At 50.6% G+C, this 20,541-nt stretch overlaps 3 protein-coding genes across 4 annotated transcripts; 1 reads left to right on the top strand and 2 right to left on the bottom strand.

Moving 5' to 3' along the window:
* Positions 1–807: 807 nt before the first annotated feature.
* On the top strand, positions 808–2,456 carry ALKBH7 (alkB homolog 7). The gene is made up of 4 exons (XM_036240422.1): positions 808–1,059; positions 1,684–1,857; positions 1,946–2,070; positions 2,232–2,456. Exons 1-4 carry the CDS (start codon positions 856–858, stop codon positions 2,392–2,394), a joined length of 666 nt encoding a protein of 221 aa, XP_036096315.1. The 5' UTR covers positions 808–855; the 3' UTR covers positions 2,395–2,456.
* Positions 2,457–2,722: 266 nt separating this feature from the next.
* PSPN (persephin) lies at positions 2,723–3,261 on the bottom strand. The gene is made up of 2 exons (XM_036240423.1): positions 3,117–3,261; positions 2,723–3,030 (listed from the first exon to the last, which is right to left on the bottom strand). The coding sequence occupies exons 1-2, from the start codon at positions 3,259–3,261 to the stop codon at positions 2,723–2,725; spliced, it is 453 nt and encodes a 150-aa protein (XP_036096316.1).
* A 2,758-nt stretch (positions 3,262–6,019) lies between these two features.
* Positions 6,020–14,920, bottom strand: GTF2F1 (general transcription factor IIF subunit 1). Of its 2 annotated transcripts, none has more exons than XM_036241380.1 (12): positions 14,482–14,920; positions 14,357–14,403; positions 13,712–13,784; positions 12,201–12,394; positions 11,211–11,381; positions 8,507–8,691; positions 7,389–7,542; positions 7,121–7,305; positions 6,925–6,998; positions 6,699–6,837; positions 6,364–6,481; positions 6,020–6,273 (listed from the first exon to the last, which is right to left on the bottom strand). In XM_036241380.1, exons 1-12 carry the CDS (start codon positions 14,491–14,493, stop codon positions 6,069–6,071), a joined length of 1,557 nt encoding a protein of 518 aa, XP_036097273.1. In that variant the 5' UTR covers positions 14,494–14,920; the 3' UTR covers positions 6,020–6,068. The 2 variants fall into 2 exon arrangements, with proteins under 2 accessions (XP_036097273.1, XP_036097274.1); XM_036241381.1 differs by having other exon boundaries at positions 7,121–7,302.
* Between the last annotated feature and the right edge of the window lie 5,621 nt (positions 14,921–20,541).

Genomic DNA, 20,541 nt, shown 5'->3' with positions numbered 1-20,541 from the left:
GGTTCCACTTTTTGACAAGTGATCTCTTAGCAGGGGGTGTGTGCTTCTATCAGGAGGCACATAAAGTTCAGTTGTCCCTCTTTTTGTGACTGTAGGGGCCAACGAGAATCCTTGTCAAGATCCACTATATATTATTCCAATAAGGGCTGCAAAATGGTAATATGCCAATTGTACCATTAAGTTTTTTTGTTTTTATTTATTTTTTTAATTTTTTTGGTCCGTGCTTCAAGGGGGGGACACGAACCTGGGACTCTCTGGTTCGCAGGCCGACGCTCCAACCGCTGAGCCAAACCGGCCAGGGCTGTTTTTATTGTTTATAAGGTGCAAACCAACCCATTTGTATGTGAGTGGGAATAATCTCAGAGACGGGTAAATGGGTGATGCCTGGCTTTGACCTTTGGCGGCAACCCCTCGCTCCGTAAACTTGGTCCCATAATCGTGACCTGACGTCACTCCTCTGACTCTTGTACTCCTGAACCCTTCCTCTCAGTCTAACTGTTCTTCACCCTTAACCTCTAGTCCTTGCCAACTCCATAACGTCGACCTTGGTCCAATTTCTACGACCCCTACCTAACCACCCGGGCCAGATCCTGCCTTTGCCTCCTGGAAGACGGACTTGCGGAACAGCCAATAATTTAAGTTACTGAGGGATGGCGCCCAATGACGCAGGAGAGGAGGCGGGCCCTGGAGAGTAGCTTGAGAAGGAGAACCGAGCAGCAACCAGTAGCCTCGAGCAAGAGGCGGGACGCTGAGGAAAGCCAACCGCTGGAGGGACTCGGCGCAGCCGCACCCAAAGGCTCTGGGACGGGGGCGTCGCCCTGAGCCCGTCGGGTTCCCCTCCTGGGCTCCGAGGCTATGGCCGGGAGCGGGTGGCTGGCGCTGCGGACGCTGCCTGGACCTGGCTGGGTGCGGGGCTCTGGCCCAGCCGTGCTGACACGCTTGCGCGATGCGGCTGTGGTGCGGCCCGGTTTCCTGAGCGCGGCCGAGGAAGAGACGCTCAAGCGCGAGGTGGAGCCCGAGCTGCGCCGCCGCCGCTACGAATTCGACCACTGGGACGCGGTGAGGCCGGCGGCTCTGGAGGCGGGGCCGCGCGGGGGGCGGAGCCACGTCCGAGACGGATCAGGGACGTTGGGGGCGGGGCGGGAGTGGTGCTGTGTAGGGGGCGGGTCTACAATGAGGGCGGTATCTAGGACGGGGCGCTGTGGGGCGGGGCTACGGCTGGAATCAAGACCTTGGAGAAGGGAGCGCAATCTTGAAGTTTGGGATCTTGGAGGGCAGAAAGAGCGCTTTGAAGATGAGGGCAAGGCCATAACTGGAGGCAGGACCAGGAACTGAGGGGTTGGGGTAAAAGACCAAGGTTAGGGAGAGAAATGAGTGTGGAGCGAGATGAGGGAGGGTCACCGTTTTGGGGGCGGAGACTGACACAAAATTGAATATTGGGGTAGGGCCGGCATTGGAGCCTGAGGGTGGGTATAAAAGGCTGAAATCAAACTAAATAGGGCAGGTGTCAGGGTTTGAGACCTCGGGTCATAGCTTAGATAGGACAACGTTTGTGAGTTGAGGTCGAAATCAAGGGTCATGCCCCTTGCTCTGCACTCTGTACCTCAGTTTCCCTGTCCGTCCGTCCCCCACAAAGCCCCCCCCCCCAGGAATTTCCAGGCTTGATCTGAGCTCTCTATGCAGGCCATCCACGGCTTTCGAGAGACAGAAAAGTCGCGCTGGTCAGAGGCAAGCCGGGCCATCCTGCAGCGTGTGCAGGCTGCTGCCTTTGGCCCTGGCCAGACCCTGCTATCCTCAGTGCATGTGCTGGACCTGGAACCTCGGGGCTACATCAAGCCACATGTGGACAGCATCAAGGTAGGCAGAAGCCAGCACTTTGGAGCTCCTAGCTGGGGTTGGGCCAGCCAGGCCAGATCCTGACGCACCATCATGCACCCTCTTCCAGTTCTGCGGAACCACCATCGCTGGCCTGTCCCTGCTGTCTCCTAGCGTCATGCGGCTGGTACACACCCAAGAGCCCGGGGAGTGGCTAGAACTCTTACTGGAGCCAGGCTCACTGTACATCCTTAGGTACTGACCAGCCAAAGAGCCCCCACCCCGCTAGTCACTGGAACTGGTACTTCAAGCACTTTCTTTCATTCAGCTCTTACAGCAAACACTACCATCCCCTACACAGCAGACGCTCAGCCTAGAACACCCCACCCAGTCACAGCCTCTGTTTTCTTTCGCAGAGATTCAGCCCGTTATGACTTCTCCCATGAGATCCTTCGGGATGAAGAGTCCTTTTTTGGGGGACTCCGGATTCCCCGAGGCCGACGCATCTCCGTGATCTGCCGCTCCCTTCCTGAGGGGATGAGGCCAGAGGAGCCAGGGCAGCTACCCCCAGCCTGCTGACCCCCCATGCCCTTCCCCCAGCTTCTCAGAGACACTATGTGAATAAAGCTAGGGAATGGACAAGTCAGCCTTTCTTGCATTGGCTGTTGGCTGGGGCTGGGATCTGCAAGGGAAACCCAGGACCCACCTGCCCACCAACTAGGAGCTAAGGTGGCAGGGTCAGGGTACACCCCACTGAATAGAGTCACAGGGACCCAGGAGCAATTTTGTTTATTCCTTGATGGCAGCCCCAGCCTACCCTTGTCTTCTCATCTTCTCAGCATCCAAGTCTCCATTAAATAAGTCAGTAGACCCCTGGTGTGGCTGCAGGGCCCCAGTCCGGGCACCCTCAGCCACTGCAGCCACAGGCAGCTGCTGAGAACTGGGACAGCCACTGCCAGCGGTGGTGGTCATCCAGGAAGGCCACATCAGCATAGCGGGTGGGCTGGCAGCAGGGGCTACCATGTGCTCGGCCCTGGCTCCGCAGCCAAGCCAGCGTTAGGCTGTGCTGGGTGCGAGCATCTCGGGGACAACTGCCAGCACAATAACGGAAGATGATCATCTCCTCCGAAGTGTAGCCCAGGCCCAGCTCAGCCACTGGCAGGGCCAAGCTCCACAGCTGGCATGGGCCAGCAGGGGCTCGGCGCAGGCGGGCACCTGAGGGGGCAAGGGGCAGTTGACAGTGGGCAGGGATTGGCCAGGAAGGACTTGGGGAGTCACATGGGGTGCTGGGGGGTCCTTACCCAGCTGTGGCTTCCAGGTCCCTATGTCTGTTGCTGGCTCAGATGAGAGCATTCCCTCCACCACTGGAGTACCTGGGCCTCCACCGAGACCCAGCTGCAGGGACAGGAGCAGCAGAGAGCTGAGTAGGGCTCTTCCTGTGGCCATTGTGACGAACAGGTCCTGAGAATGGGGATACCCTGCCCTCTCAATTTATTCCCATCTGAGCTGGGAAATAACCTCTTCACTGCCGGCCGCTGCATAGGCATGAAGGCCCCATGTTCCCCACCAGCTTGTCTCCCACATCCTCAGATCCAGGCAGGCCAGCTCCCATTCTGTCCTTCTAAGAGTTAAGGGCTCACCCCCACATCCAGACATTCCACAGACCCATTTCCGACATCCCTTTTACCCCTTGATTTATGAGAGTTGTGGCGGCAGCCAGGGCCCAGCCCAGCCCAGCCCAGCCCAGGGTGAGCAACCAGGGTCCTTGCCCCAGCTGCCATCTGGAAGGAGAGGTGATGGGGTTCTGTGGGTCCCCCAGTGGCACCCCTCCCCACGTAGGCAGGATGCTGAGGCTCTGGAGCCCCTGTGTCAGGCACCAGGTGGAGTGCATGTGTTGGGGGGGTAAGAGGTGGTTTGGCAGGTGAATTGGCTAATGGGGACTCTTCCATCATGGCTCCCGCCTAGAGGATTAAGATATCACGCTCCTGTCTCTGGGCCTGGCTGAGCCAGAGTCAAAACAGGAAAAGGGAGAGGCTCCAGGCAGCCAAGAGCTGGGACACAAGGGGCAAGAAGCTCACCCTTCAGGGGCTCTTGTCTCTAGATGGCCCACCTGAGGACCTTGGAACCTCAGCCCGTCCTTGTGTCCAGGGTATCAGAGCAAGAGGGGGTTGACTTCCACTAGGTCTTGGAGGCAGTTGCAAGTCACAGTGACTTCCACACCCAGCCCCTGTGGCCCCTGGGAAGAGACTGTCCCTCACCTGTGCAAGGAGGCTAATCAAAGTCCCTCCCACATGGGGTTCTGAGGACAGTCAGTGTTTAACATGGTGCTCGGCAGCGAGGAACTCGGGAGAGCTTTTGAAGCAAAGGAAACGCCAATAGCTTTTGTATGTTTGAAGAGGTGCCCAACCTTACACAGGTGAGACCAAGTTAAAACTCAAGTGAGACTCGGAACCCAAGATTGACAAAAATAAAGTTTGCTTCCACATGGCAAACTGTGTGTGACGCATACCCCTATGCTATGGGTGGAAGTATAAGTTGGTAGCAGTTGAGCATTTCATAATGAAACTGCACATCCCATCCCTTTGACCCCAGAACTGGTTCAGGAACTTGTGCTTAGCAGGTGAGCAAAGACACAAGCTCAGGACTATTCGCTGATTTGTTGATTGTACCAGCAAAAGATCAGAAATAACTGAAAATCCACATACATACAGGGGATTGTTTCAATAATTTGGTGTGGTTGTTTTTACTGCAGTGCTTATTGAGACTTTCAGAAGGGAAAAAAGGTCACTTGTCCACAGTCACCCAGATTTAAACACAAGCAGAATTTGAACCCAGGTCCCACTGAACACAAGGTCCCTGCTCCTAACCACTGAGGCACATGGCCAGTCCTGTTGGAGAGGCCTTAGACCACAGTCCACCTGGCTGTGAATGCAGGGGTGAAACTTTTAGGGCAAGGGTTGAGAGCTTCTTTCCTGTTCCAAAAAGGCCTGGAGGAAGTATGGGGAGGGTGGGTGGACCGACCTGGGACATTCCTAGGAATTAGCCTGACATCTCAGGCATTCCCATTCAACTGGGTGGGGGAGAATTTTCCACCTGCAGTTTCCAGCTGAGAGCAAGACGGAAGCCCAGATCACTTAGAATGAGGGTTGCCAAATTTCATTTCCAGCAGTGTTATTGTCCATGAAATTGAACAGTCCTCGAACAGTCCTCCTACTACAGAACACCTAGCAATGCTGGAAAAATAAATGCATAACCAACTTATAAGGAAATAAGAGAAGCCTCAGAAACATCACTGGCAAGCTGAAAAAGAGCCCAGATGCAATAAAAGGGGTTTAGGTTTTTGCTGCCATGTAGGGACAGAACCCCTGTGCTGAGAACCACCCCAAATGGGCTCAAGCTGGAACTCCTGGGGCACCTGGTGGGAGCAAAGGCAAAAACCATCTAAAAGGACTGGCCTGCAAAGTAGACCATCCAGGAGTCCCACAGATAGAGCCCCAAGCTGGCCACCAGTTCCCTAATCCATGATTATAAAACAGTTGATCTAAGATTATAAAAGGATTGGCTACAAAGAGGAGTCAGAAGATAAAACAGGATGCCTGTGAGTTTTAGGTGCTGATGTGTCTGATGGAAACTCTAAGACTGGAAGCATACAATAGAAATGTGAAAGAAAGGATGAAAAATAGGGCAAAACACTCAAAACAGAACGGCTGCCCTGGTTGGTGTGGCTCAGTTGGTTGAGTGTCAGTCATCCTGTGCACTGAGTAGTCGCTGGTACAATTCCTGATCCTGGCATATGCCCAGGTTGCAGGTTCAGTCCCCAGTTAGGGTGTGTGCAGAGGCAACTGATGGTGTTTCTCTCATGTCTGTCTCTCTCCCTTCCTCTCTTTAAAATCAATAAAAACATTTAAAAAACAAACAAGAAACTAAGCACAAAATGGGTTGGGTTGGTGGTAAATAAGCCACGGCTGAAGAGGGAACAGGCAAAGTGGAAGACAGGACTGAAGAAATCACCCTATGTACAAATAAGTTCTAAGAGACATCTAAAGTTTCCAGAAAGAGGGTTCTAGGAGGATGGGAGAAGTAAATTGAGAACACTGTTTAGGTTTTTCCAACTTATTAATGCCAGGTCCTGGGATTTAAGGAGCAGGGTGACAGACAGTGGGACCCATGGCAGTGAGTGTGTAGAATTCAAGAGCCCATGAACTTATGGATACTACAGTTTATTTATTGGGCTATTGATAGGGGCCAGCCCCTCACTCCTTGAGGGAGAAGTGCATCTTGTCGTTGATCATCTTGCGCTCAGGGTTGAGGCGCTTGAGGATCTGGGCAAGCACATTCACTGTCTGCTCACTGCTCAGCCCTGTCTTTTTGGTCTGGAACTTTTTCAGCAGGTCCTTGGTGGTCATGGGCTTCCGTGTCAGGTAGCGGCGCACAGCATCTTCAGTCACCTGCACATCACTGAGGAGCCCAGTGGAGAGGGGTAAGGTGAATGGGATACCCTCCCTCCCAGCAGCACCCATTCTGCCCTTGCTGTCCTTGCCAACTTACCCACTGCTGGGGGTTGACTTCCCAGACTGGGGCTGAGGGGTTGACTTCCCAGACAGGCTCTGGGGCCCACTGTCCAGCCGCAACCGCTTGGCGGCTGTTGTCTCATTTGTCCGCTTTCCTGTAGGAGCAGAGGCAGGACTGAGTATTAGAAATAGAAGAGTGGACATGACGGGGGCGGGAGGGACACCAAGCTGAGTGGTGCCTGGATTATGGATACAAGGGGCTCAGGAGCAGATAGGTGTCTTGCCCCTTGATCTGGCCTCAGATCCTGATGCTCAATGTGCAGAACAAGAAGAGAGGTCAAAAAGTCACAGTGGGACAGGAAGGCTACTTACCCTGCTCCAACTTGCTGGCAGCTGCCCGAAGGGTAGAGGAGGTGTTGCCACTCTCTGTGCTGGGTGTGCCAGGCCGGCTATTGCCTCTCGAGCTGCCCCCTGATGGCTTCCGCTCCCTCTTGGGAGGAGTCTTTTTTTTCTGCAAAGTTCAGGATTGAGGATGTGAATCTGGAAACAGACACCAAAGCCAACACCCCTCCCCCTAACCCTGGGGGCTGGGCCTTACAGCCATGAAGAGGGCTGAGGAGGCCTCGCTGTCGATGTCACTCTCTTCTGAGCTGTCAGACTCATCACTGCTGTCTGTATGGAGCCAAAGAAGGGATGTCAGGACCAGAGGCACCAATACCCACCCTCAACTCTATCTCAGATAAGGGGGTCTGGGAGGGAGCAGAGGGGGCAGAAGCCTCAAAAGTCAAGCCCACCTCTCCTCCGCTTCTTCTCCTGTGGTGTGGGCACCTTCTTCTCCTCCTCCTCCTCCTTGTCCTCCTCAGGCGGCTTCTCCTCCTCGCTCTCTTCTTCACTGCTTTCACTCTGCTCATCCACGCCCTTGGGGCCCTCCTCCTGCTGGGTGACCTTAGGCTTGCCCTCCAGCTCTTCCTCAGAGCTGCTGTAAGATAAAAAAACAGGAAGAGGGTGAGTGAGCCATCCAGGCTGGCCCAGGCTCTCACATCTGCCTCCAGGCTGCCTTACCTGGAGCCATCAGACATGTAGTCTACCTCCTGGCCCTCAAAGTCCCCATCGTCGCTGTCCTCAAAGGCCTCATCATCTGACCCTTTCTTCTTCTTCTTCTTCCGGCCTGCTTTAGTCATTGGTGCCTTCTTCTTGGCCTTGGGGGTTTTGCCACCTGGGGAAGTAGAGGGGGGCTGAGCACTCATCATGGTTTGTATGTCCACTGGGACCTCTCAGGATTGACAATGGGGGAGAGATGCCCAGGACTAGCCAATTCTTAGATTAGGCAAAGGGCCTGCCTAGGGGCACACCTCTCATGTGCAAACCAAACAATCTGGGATCTATAACCCTGGCCACACACTTTCTCTAATCTCACACTCAGGGCCATAGTCCCCTGCCCTAAATCACCCTTGGAGTCTAGAGCCCACTAGAATTATTCAAACTGGCAGATCCTAAGTGATTTCCCTTTTCGGCCTTATTTTTGCCTTGGAAACTCCAATAAAGGGTGTGGCTGAGTCCTTCCCATCACTCATTTTTCTTCCTTTCTTTCTATTTTTTAGAGAGAGAGGAAGGGAGAGGGAGAGAGAAAGAGAGGGAAACATAGATCGGTTGCTTCCCACACACACCCCTCCTTGTGTGAGGGGATTGAGTCTGCAACCTAGCCATGTGCCCTGATCGGGAATTGAACCTGTGATCCCCTGGTGCACAGGACAACGCTCATCAGCCAGGGCCCATCACTCATTTCTGCCTCCTACTCATTCTGGTACTTCCCCAAGTGTCTCAGGAAACTATAACTAAACTTTTTTTCAATGGCATTAACCTCTCTCTGTTGTCACTCAACCATCTTTATAAAGTAAGACTCAGACCCGGACAGTGTGGCTCAGCAGTTGAGCATCGACCCATGCACCAAGAGGTCGCCAGTTCAATTTCCAGTCAGGGCACATGCCCAAGTTGTGGGCCCAATCCCCACTGGGGAGCATACAGGAGGCAGCCAATCAATGTTCTCTCGATATTTCTCTTTCTCTTTCCCTTTCCCTCTCTCTCTAAAATCAAGGGGGAAAAAAAAGTAAGACTAAGGTACAACCCAGGCAGTTGTGCCTACCACCCCAGCCACCAGGGGGGGCTCTGCCCAGGCTCACCCTCCTCGCCACTGGCCTCGCTATCTTCGGATGACATCTCTAGGTCATCCTCCAGGTCGTGGATGCGCAGCTCACTAGCCTTCTTGCGGCCACGCTTGTCCTTCTCTTCATCCTCCTCGTCCTGGTCCTGGTCCTTAAGTCGCCGCTGCTGCATGATGCTGAAGTGGTTCAGGACTTTGTTTCTCCTGCGTTCAGGGGTGGGGGTACAGAGGGATCTGATAGTAGGCCTGCCTCCAGGGCCCTCCTCAGGAGCCAGGTCTCTTCCCTGCACCTCACTGGGTGTTCCCCAGAGGAGAACCACAGACATGATTTAGGTGATAAGAGGGATGATCTGACCCAGGGGACTCACACATAGCATGAAACACCCTGAAATTACACAGGGATAGCTGACTGTCCTTCAGTTCCCTCTGCCCTAAGCCCCTCAAGTAGAAGGTGTTGACGTGGTGTTAGCATCCCAGCAACTCTCTCAGCTCAAGACCAATTTCAGGTCCACACCAAGAAACATCATAATTAAAATGGCAAAGCTTGCCCAGTTGATGTGGCTCAGTGGATTGAGTGTCATCCCATGGACTGAGAGGTCCGGTTTGATTCCAGGTTAGGACACATGCCCGAATTGCAGGTTCAATCCCAAGTAGGGGAATGCAGGAGGCAGCCAATCATCAATGTTTCTATCTCTCTTTCCCTTCCTTTCTCTCTAAAAAAAAAAATCAATAAAAATATATTAAAATAAATTAATAAAACAAAATGGCAAAGGTTAAAGACAAAGAAGACAAAGAGAGAATCTTTTTTTTTTTGGTACGTGCCCCTAGTGGGAACCAAAACCAGGACTCTCTGGTACGCAGGCTGCTGCTCCAACCACTGAGCCAAACTGGCCAGGGCCAAAGAGAGAATCTTAAAAGCAGCAAAACAGTTACCTACAAAGGAGCTCCCATAAGACTGTCAGCTAATTTCTCAACAGAAACATTTCAGGCCGGAGGGATTGGCATGAGAAGCAAGGATCTACAGTCAAGACTACTTTACCCAGTAAGGCTGAATTTATCATTGAAGGAGAAATAAAGAGCTTCCTAGATAAGAAAAGCTAAAGGAGTTCATTACCACCCACCAGTATTACAAGAAATGTTAAAGGGTCTTCAAGAATAATTAAGAAGAAGAAGAAAACAAACAAACAAACAAACAAGGTCCTGGTTGGGTAGCTCTGTTGGTTAGAGCATCGTTCCCCAGTCAGGGCACATACAAAAATTAACCAATGAGTGCATAAATAAGTTAACAGCAAGTCCATGTCTCTCTCTTTCTCTGTCTCTCAAATCAATTTTTAAAAAAAGAGAGAAACATAGTTATAAAGAATAAAAGAGCAATAAATACATACTTATCAATAATTACTTCAAATGTAAATGGCTTAAACTCTTCAATCAAAAGAAATAGGGTAGCAGAATGGATAAACAAAACAAGACTCAGCCCCGGCCGGTTTGGCACAGAGGTTAAAGTGTTGGCCCACAGACCAAAGAGTCACGGGTTCGATTCTGGTCAAGGACACATACCTCATCCCCAGCCCTGGTCAGGCTGTGTGGGAGGAAACCAGTTGATATGGCTATATTATATCAATGTTTCTCTCTGTCTCTCACTCTCTCTCTCTCCCTCCCACTCTATTTGATGATAAACAAAAAAATATCCTTGGGTGAGGAATAAAAAAAAAAAAGAAAACAAGACTCATATATATGCTGCTATAAGAGACCCACCTCAGAATGAAAGCTACACACAGACTAAAAGTAAAGGGATGGAGCCTGCCCGCCTAGTGTTGCTCAGTGGCTGAGTGTTGACCCATGTACCAAGAGGTCGTCAATTCAATTCCTGGTCAGGGCACATGCCCAGGTGGTGGGCCAAATTCCCCGTTGGGGGCTTAGGGGGCATGCAGGAGGTGGCCAATCGATGTTCTCTCACATTGATGTTTCTAATCTCTCTCTCTTTCTGCCTTCATCTCTCTCTAAATAATCAATAAAGAGCCCAGCCTGTGTGGCTCAGTGGCTGAGCATCAACCCATGCACCAATAGGTTGCCGGTTCGATTCCCAGTCAGGACATATACCCAGGTTGTGGGCCAAATCCCCAGGAAGTGGCCAATCAATGTTCTCTCTCATTGATGTTTCTATCTCTCTTTCCCTCTCCCTATAAAAAAAAAAAAAAAAAAAAAATCAATAAAGAAAAAAAATATTTTTTAATAATAAAAAATCAATAAAGAAAAAAAAGTAAAGGGATAGAAAAAGATATTTTATGCAAAAAGAGATTTTTAAAAAGCTGGCCTCGAATTGTATCAGACAAAACAGACTTCAAAACAAAGGTCATAATAAGACTAACCTCAGGCAACAGAAACCTGTAGTTGATCCAGCCATGGACCTCCTGCCTGAAGGAACCCAAGTCATCCAGGGACACCCTGCCCTCCTCTGCTAATCTGTGCTCGGTCACCACCTCCCTTAGCTCTCACAGGACCCTGTGCATCCCTGATGGTTTGGTGTCTATCTCCCACTGGACTGGGAACTCCCTGAGGGCCTGGTGGGGTCTGGCTTGGTCACCACTGACTCCCAGCTCCCAGCTGGGCACAAAGTTATGGTGATCTACTTGATGCCATTATTTTGGTTCTCCGCTGGGGAAGATGGGAGATGACACTGTCTGCATCCTGCCTTCCTCCCAGCCCTGTCCAGTCTCACTCACCTTTCCCACTCCTCCTCGGCCTCCTCAGCAGTGAGTGTACGGTGCCGGGCTAGTGGCGTGAAGTTGTACCAGTTGTGCACTGGGAAAGCCTCGAAGGCCCCATCGGGGCACTGGGTGAAGATATAGTAGGACGTGTTCTCTGTCACACCTCCCTTCTTTATACCCTTGAACCTGCAAAGAGCCATGGTCACAGCTTGGCCAGAAGAACCAGCCCTGGCCCACCCATGCCCCCAGGCCTGACCCCTCAACAGAGCCACCTGATTTCCAAATCTGGAAAGCAGGGCCAGTGCTCCCCACTCCACAGAGTAGGCTCAGGGCTCCCTGCATTGCCTTTCTGGAAGGAACATGTTAGATAAGCCATGAAGAACACAGACCCTGCAGTTAGACTCCTCTGATCTGCCTCCAGCCTCCTCCTGGCCTCCGCCCTCATACTCTTCCCCAACAAAAGTCCAGGCAATTTTACAGAGTGCCCTTTTCCTGCCTACCATCTTCAAGGTGGCCCTCTTGCTGTATATGAACAGGGAAGGTACCCAGGTTTCCTGCATCTTGGCCCTTAGAGCTCCTATACAAGCACTAACTCAGTTCATCTTTAAAAATAAAACCCCTGCCCTGGCCAGTTTTCTCAGTGGTTAGAGCGTCGGCCCATAGATCAATGAGTCGCGGGTTCGATTCCAGTCAAGGGCATGTACCTCAGCTGCAATTCGTTCCCGGCCCTGGTTGGGGTTGTGTGGGAGGCAGCCATTCGATGTGTTCCTTTCACGTCGATGTTTCTCCCTCTCTCTCTCTCTTCCTCTCTTTCCCTCCCACTCTATCTGGAAAAATGTCCTCAGGTGAGGATAAAAAAAAAAAGATTAAAAAATAAAACCCTATGAGGGAGGACATGATGTTACCCCCACTGTGCATATGGAATATAAAAATTCAGAAAGCACACTGCAAAGTTGAGGGCAAGATAGGGGACAAGGGTAGGCAATTGCTGCCATCAACACTTACTTCCTGCCCGATTTGCCATTGACTCGAAGCAACCAGGGCTGATCCTCAGGCCGGAACTCCTTGAGGACGATGCCATACTTCTTCCTCCGAGCCTCCTCCCGCAGCTTTCGGTTGAACTCACTGCCTGCACCTGACTCGGGCATCTCCTCCTCTTGGTAAATCTTCTTGTTGCTCAAGTCTCGCTCTAGCCGGGCCTTGGGGGACAGGGTGGAGGGAGCAGGAAGCAAAATCTCTCATCAGGTGCCTGCCTTTGCTCAGGCTATGCCTCTACCCCTAAGAACACCCTTTACTCTCCCGAAGCTGAGCTACAGACACTCCTAACCAACTTCCTGCTTGGCAAAAAAAAGTAAAAAGTTGGCACTCAGTGAATGTGAGTGAAAAGATAGGGGCAAGCTTTGTACTATGTCTATTTGTGCAGCTTTTTGAAAGTTTTAAATAATTTCCAAATGAAAAGTGAAAAAAAGAAAAGAAACTACAAAAACAAATAAAACAAACATTAAGATCATAGTGGTAGTAAAATGAAAACAACCTGATGGAACTGGCCTTCCTCTCTCTGCATTCAACTCTTACTGTCCTGTGAATTCAGATGCGATTAAAGGCTGAGGTTTTCCAAATTTCAATCTCTGGACAATTTAACAGCAGATATTATTTTTAAATGTACATCTATAATTCTGCCCTCTCTGTCACTCCTCATTATCCAATGCATCAACAAACCCTGTCAGCTCCACCTCCAAAACCCACTATAGTTCAATCATTTCTCACCACCTGCTTGCTCCAAAGCCCCATCATCACTCACTGGGACCACAGTAGTTGCCTCCAACCTGCTTCATCTGCTCTCCACCCCACAGCAGCAAGATCACTTTACAACATCCTGTTTAAAATCATTAATGGCTTCTGCTATAGACTGAATGTTTGTATCTCCATCCCAAAATGCATATGTTGAAACCTAACCCCCAGTGGGATGGTATCTTGGGAGGTGATTTTGTCACGAGGGTGGAGCCCTTATACAAAAACATCCCAGAAAGTTCCCTTGCCTCTTTCTCGAGGACACAGTGAGAAGACTGCTGTCTATGAACCAGAAAGCAGGTCTTACCAGACACCGAATCTGCTGGTGCCTTCATCTTGGACTTCCAGCCTCCTGAACTATGAGAAATAAATATCTATTGTGTATATAATGTTTTGTTAGAGCAGCCGTAACGATCTGAGTCAGCTTCCAAAGCCCTTTCCAGAGCCTCTGACAATGCAGGCTCTGAGACCTATGCAGGACGTAGCCTCCTCTCTTGTCCAGATAAATCTAGGCCAAAAATGCCCATCAGTGGGCACAATTTCTAAATGTTCTTTTCAGGAGAAGGCCTCCTGCAGTACCTGATAAATTTTACTCAGAGCCCAGTAGCTCAGCCTTGAACTCAGTCATCTCCACTGGGGAAGTGCAGAGGAAACTCAGCCTTAGTTATTAAAACAGCCACAGCACCTGAGAACAAGTTCTCATCCCCCTCAGAACCGGAATTTACCTGATTCCAAGTAGCAAAGTTGACTTTATCTGCTGCATTGAAGGCCATGATGTTATATTTTTTGGTTGTATTTCTGGAATGGTCAAGAAGAGGCGGTGCTCAGTCAATCATTCAACAAACCCTCCCAGGTTTAGCCCTTTTGTGACAGGCAATGCTGAGGACCCTTAAAACACCCCAGAGGTTCCTAGTCTGTCAGGAAAGCCAGATCCATACTCTCAACCCCATGCAGAAAAATGGACAAAGATTTAGGAGAACTCAAGATGTGGGGATAATCAGGAACTCAGCACTAGGCAGGAGGGAGGGCAAGCAGGAATGCTTCCTGGAGGAGCAAAATACTGGAACTGGATTTGGGGATCAACAGGAATCCACCAGCAGAGTCACAGCTGGGGAAAAGGCATTCCTGGCAGAGGGGATGCTGGGCTATGGGCTGCATTATATTGCATGTTAAGGTACTTATTCATTCATTCATTTATTTCATTCAAAAAACAGTGATGCCTCAAAGAGGCCCCATCTCAACTTCAGCCCTGCCCTCAGGTCGCTGCCAGTCTGGAAGCCTAATCATGGGCAGCGCCGGACACCCCTAGAGGCTCCTAAAGGTTTTAATCCTTTTTGAGGGGAGAGTGGGAGGTGGGATTAGAGACTTACTTGGGAACGCGAACGACATACTCAGTGACATTTTGGCTGCCGGGACCCTGCCGGGAGAGAAATCGGGATGGTGAGTGGGGGGCTGAGGAGGCCGTCGGAGCTCCCGGACCCGGCCCCATACTTACGAGGGCCGCCATGGGCAAGGGTCGGTGGTTCGGATTTGGTACGATCCGGGTTCTTTTCGCCCCTCCTGCGGTCCGAGACCCTCAGAACGAGGAAAAGCCGCCCTCGCGGTGTCGGGTCTTTGGCTCCGATCGAGGACCCCAAGTCCGAGATGCCACTGATCCCAGGTAAAGCTACCCGGAAGCGCTGCTGGGTCAGAAGTCCGCCTCGGCGGCCGCTCCTAACACGTCTGCGCCTGCGCCTGCGCCTGCGCCTGCCCTGAAAGAGAAACTCTCCTGCGGGCCGCCTCACGACCGAGCCTTCTCCTCCGCTCCGGGCCCCTAAGTGAGCTGTCACCTAGCATCCCCGTGCCTGTCAGAGCTGCGAGCCAGCCCGAGCTGGAGATAAATACCTTCTAACGCTCACGCGTCTGCTGACCGCTTTATATAGCGCGGCTAATGTAACCATGACGTACGGCACGCTCTCCCATGACGTCAGCACGTAAAGGCAGCGGGGCATCCTGGGAGAGGAGGGAGACACTAAGCCTCTTCATTGACTCTGAGACTTGGGCTTGCGCCGCCTTACTCCCGAGGCCGCATCACCATGGCAACCGAGGCCTCCGTCGCTCTTAGCTGCCAAGGCTCCACCTGAACCTCTTTGGAGTTCATTTCTTCTCCCTGCCCCGAGGGGACACCAATATCTTGCTAAATGATTTGGCCAGGGGCCCTTGTAACGTTGAGCCGAGCCCAAAGCGGTCAGGGGCCTGAGCGGAGATGGGGTGCGACCACCCCATAAGCTATTGGCGGGATAGGTCTGTGCAAGTCCATGCGGCCCCAGATGGGCAGGCCCCTGAGAACCCAGGAGAAGGGTAATATCTCGGGGGTGGCAGGCTCACTGGGGGAAAGGGAAGGAGGCTATGGAGGCCAGGAGGAACAGGTACCCCATTCCACTTGACCAGGTGTGCACTCGCTCCTCGCCCACACCCCAGTAGTAACACAACTGAGCATGCTCACAGATCAGCCATTCACTAATCCACTTGAGCATCTGCTGTGCTGGGTTCAGGGCGCTCCCTGTCTTCTTAGAGATTACAGTGTAGTCGCGGAGACAGTCTCAGAAAATGGTGCTTACAACTCAGGCGATGTCACAGGAAAAGCAGGGGAGAAGAGGAGGTTTAAGCTGGGCCCTTTGGGATGCATGGGAGTTGACTAAGCAAAGGCAGAGGGAAGCAAGCACCAAAATTGCATCATAAACTGCAACACCCCATAGGCTCCTTACCCACTGCTGTATGTCAGGAACTGTAAACTACTAGAAATATAGGGACAAGTGAGAGAGATATAGTCCTTGCCTTCATGGAATACACTGGTTGGAGGCAAACAAACAAACAAATAAACAAGCAAAGTCATCACTGATCATAGCCATTGCTGTAGAGGAAATTTCATTCCAACACAGGGAATGATGGTCGGAATTGCAACCTGAAGGCACTGAAGCAGAGATTTCCCAAATGGAGGGAACAGCAGTATGGGGGATGAGCTTGGCAAGTTCAAGAAAAGAGGTCAGGAGGCTGCTGGGGATGTACCAGAGTGAAGGAAGGGGAAGGTGGTATAGGATGAGTCTGGGGGATGGGCAAGTCCCTGCCCATATCTGAGCCTCAGTTTCCTCAACTGTAAAATGGGATGATAGAATTATGATGCTTCAAGGAGATGCTGTATGCAAGGAGGCCTGCACAGGTTCACATCCTCATCCACAGAACCCACAGCAGCAGTAATGTATGCCATGCCTGGATACACTACTGGGCCTGAATACCCATCCTCAGATGCCTAGGGCAAAAGTAAGTATGCCAGCAGACCTGTGTCCATTGTCACCCCAAGGACATGCACTGAGCTGTGGACACAATCACATCAGTGCCCATTGGCACCTACAGGTACCAACCACTCTCCCTCTGTTTTCCCCAGGCACTGCGGACATCTTCAAGTACCCCCTGACCATCTTTGTGATGGGTGGCCCAGGCTGTGGCAAAGGGATTCAGTGAAAGAACGTGGCAACTAATTATGGGTTCTGCCACGAGGGGCTGGGTCAGCTGCTGCAGCAGGAGATCCAAGGCAGCACCCAGCAGGGATGGAAAATCTGTGATATCATGCTGCAGGGGCTCCTGATGCCCACGGTGAGAGCTCATGGGTGCAGGGGCAGAGGGAAGAAGGGGATACATTGGGACAAAATTCCTGGAAACTCCCCGTGGAAGCTCCTCACCTGACCACTGTTTTGTTGCCCTGAGCCTCTAGCTGTAGAGCAGCTAGACCCAAAGTGAGAATCTTTGGTAAGGGTTAGAAAACATATTCTCTTTTTTGTTGTTGTTAAGCCTCATCCGAGAATACTCTTGATTAAATTTTTTTTTACTTATTTATTTTTTTCTATCTTCACCCGAGGTCATTTTTACATTTATCTTCAGATAGAGAGGGAGGGAGGGAGGGAGGGAGGGAGGAAGAGAAAGAGAGAGAAACATCATGTGAGAGAGACACATCGAGTGTCACCACCCAAACGACCCCAGCCAGGGCCAGGGACAAACTACAACTGAGGTACATGGCCTTAGCAGGAACCAAACCCGAACTCTCTGCTCCACTGCCGACACTCTTAACTGCTGAGCCAAACCCACCAGGGCCATTGATTTTTATTTTTTCAACCCTCCATTTATCTTCAGACAGAGTGGGAGAGAGGGAGAGACATCGATGTGAGAGAGACACATCAACTATCTGCCTCCCGCAGGACCCTGACCAGGGCCAGGGCTGGGGACTGAACCACAACCAAGGTACATGCCCTTGATCGGAATTGAACCCACAACTCTTTGCTCCACGGGCCAACGCTCTAACAGCTGAGCCAAACCGGCCAGGGCTCTTCCATCGATTTTTTAGATAGAGTGGAAGGGAGGGAGGGAGAGAGAGAGAAAGAAAGAGAGAGAGAAACATCAATGTGAAACAGACATTTGCCTCCCTTGCAACCCCTATAGGGCAGGGGATTGAATGTGCAACCCAGTTACATGCCCTTGGTCAGGAATCGAACCTGTGACCCTTCAGTCTGCTGGCCGATACTCCACTTAGCCAAATTGGCCAGTCTCTCTCTCATTTTCAATCTTCACCTCAGGACGTTTTTATTTTTTATTTTATTTTAGAGAGAGGAAGGAAGAGTGAGAGAAGCATCTATGTCAGAGAGAAACATTGATCAGTTGCCTCCCGCATGTGCCCCAACTGGGATCAAACCTCCAACCTGGGTATGTGCCCTGACTGGGAATCGAACCTGACACCTTCCAGTATATGGGACGATGTTCCAACTGACTGAGCCACACTGGCCAAGGCTGAATGACATTATTCTTATAAAGTGCTTGGCAGAGTGCCTGTCACTTAAGAAGCACTCAATAAAATTAGCTAGTAATTATTCCCTTTGTGACCCTGGGAACATAAGTCATTAGCCCCTTCTCTGTACCTGTTTCTTTACCTGTAAAATGAAGGTCACCACAGTACCTACCTGTAAAGTGGTAGTGATGAGTAAATGAGACTCAGTCAGCCTGACACATGGTGGATATTTGCCAGTAGACAGTCGCTGTGCCCATTTCTTAGAAGTGCTTCCAGAGGCCTCGGGGCATTGGAGCAGATTCAAAATCTCAGGTACTGGGTGAAGTAGCTTTTCCCCGAATTCACCTGAGATCCAGGCTGAGGAAGAGAATTTGCCAAGGTGACCTTGTAGGTGAGGGCCCCTGGGTACTGATGCACCCACCCCTTTTCTTCCCAGGGTATTATCCGAGATATGATCAATGACAATATGCTGTCCTGCCCAGAGAACCACAGCTTCCTCGATGACTTCCTCTGGAAGCTGAAGCAGGCCAAGGAGTCTGAGTGCATTGTGAGTGACCCAAATGTGGGAGGCATGAAGCCATTCTTCCCACCTTGGATGGAGATCTGAATGGGTAAGACTTGGGGGGAGGGGAGATGACCAGAGGGATATGGAGTTTTATATTATCAAAGGACAGTCAGGTTGTTAGAAGCATCTAGAACCAGGTGAATAGCTAAAGAGCTCTATGAGGACAGGGACAATGTCATTTTAATATCTCCCTGCACAGTTTCTGCCCATTGAGTAGCAGGGGGTTTAGCAGCATCTCTGGGCCATAAAGATGGAATACAATTATTCATTCATCTAGGGAGTTCATGAGACAGAGTGGTCCCTGCTCTTAGAATGCCAATAGCCAGAGCAATAAGTGACATGTAAAACAAAAAATGTCTGGTAGAGGTAAGTGCAGTGAAGAACAGAAGACAGAATGACGTCCTAGAGGTACGCTATTTCATTTTGGGTGGTCCAGGTGGCCCCCCATGAAGCAGGAACACTGGAGAGCTGAGTGATGAAGGAGGAGCTAGCCAGTGCTTGGCAAGTTGGAGTGAATTTCTTCAGATTTTTTTACACATCAGCAATGCTGACTTTATAAAAAGGCCCATCAGGGTGAAAGGGTTAATAACATTTTAAAGGGTAAAGGCAAAAGCTTTCAAAAGGCAGAAACTATGAAAAATGTGTTGCTTGCATGACCTTTGCTCAGCCTTCTGTTGAGTGAGGATTAGCGGGTTATCCGCAAGACAATGAATCACCTAGCAGATGCAGGATATGATATCAGACCAGTCCAACTGCAAAGTGGACAATGGGCCAGGCAGAGTACGTCAGCAGGAATGCTGAAAGCTGGAAGCAGAGTATATAACCTACAACTGTTATTCGAGGCTGACTCCTTTTTCGGGTCCAGCCTGCCTGCACCCAGGCACATGCAATAACACTATTTTGCTCTACATCGGCCTTGTATTGTGGATGTGATCTTCCGACGGCTCAGACTTTTACCAGGCACCTGAACATCAAGCTCTGGAGCATTTGGAAATGGATGAACAGGAAAAGAGAAATGGAGGCAGGCTGTAGGCCTCCAGGCTTTTCCTGGATTACAGTTGAAATGTCTTCAAAGTCCAAGCAGGAATCAAACAAAAGTTGCTGGGCCAGGACAGCTGCCCTCAGGGCAGGAGGGGCCCTGCCCTTTATTCACACCTCCACTGGACAATTCTGGACTTCTCTGCCCTCGTCAGCCCTGAGCCAGCAGCTGCCCTAAAATAGGCTTCCAGCCCGGCTGGTGTGGCTCAGTGGTTGAGTGTTGACCCATGCACCAAGGGTTTGCCAGTTCGATTCCCAGTCAGGGCACATGCCCAGGTTGTGGGCCTGATCGCCAGTGGGGGACATGCAGGAGGCAGCCAATCGATGTTCTCTCTCATCGATGTTTCTAGCTCTCCTTCTCACTTTCTGTTTCTCTAAAATCAATAAAGGGAAAAAAAGACTTCATTAAAAAAAAAATAGGCTTCTAGTCACAAATGTCAGATGATTAGACTCCATAAGTAGCCACAAAGTCTTGGAACAAAGGCTATAAAGCTCTAGCCTTTCGGCCTCATTTGTGCCACTGATGTGTTCAATTTGGACTCTAGAGTTTTTGGCCCTTTTTAAATTTTAAATTAGTGGCCCACTTTTAAAAATGAGATGCCACATCAAAATTCCCAGCTTCTCTTGAAAATCGCCTGACTTGGCAACATGGGGCCTACATGTCCCCATGGTAACAGCAGTGTGAACTGGTCCTGAGCTTTTACAGAGCCCAGTACAAGAACATTTCCAGCATCCTGCTTTTTCATGGAGGTCCGTGTTTTGTTTTTGTTTTTGCCCAGAGTCACACAATTTAGGTAGTGGAGACAGAACTGGGTTCAGAGTCTGGCCTAGCTCTTAGTGGGCATTGTATGTCACACGAATACACAGGAAGCCCCCCAGGATGTACTCTGATCATGGGTAGTGGGAAAGACCAGACAATCTATGTGTAGCTCTGATTATTGTAAGAAGGTCCCAAGGCTAGGGGGCCCATTTATCTGGGCTGATATTTCTCCCAAAGTTGTCACCTGCACTAGGGGACAAAAGACTAATTTTATGAGGTTCATGGAAGAACATTTAAAAATAATTATGTATTTTTATTTTATTTATTTCTTTTTTAACCCTCACCCAAGGATATTTTTCTATTTATATTCAGATAG

Source organism: Molossus molossus, unplaced genomic scaffold (genome assembly GCF_014108415.1).
Source record: "Molossus molossus isolate mMolMol1 unplaced genomic scaffold, mMolMol1.p scaffold_m16_p_4, whole genome shotgun sequence".
Lineage (NCBI taxonomy): Eukaryota > Metazoa > Chordata > Mammalia > Chiroptera > Molossidae > Molossus > Molossus molossus.
This window is presented reverse-complemented; position numbering and strand designations above follow the sequence as displayed.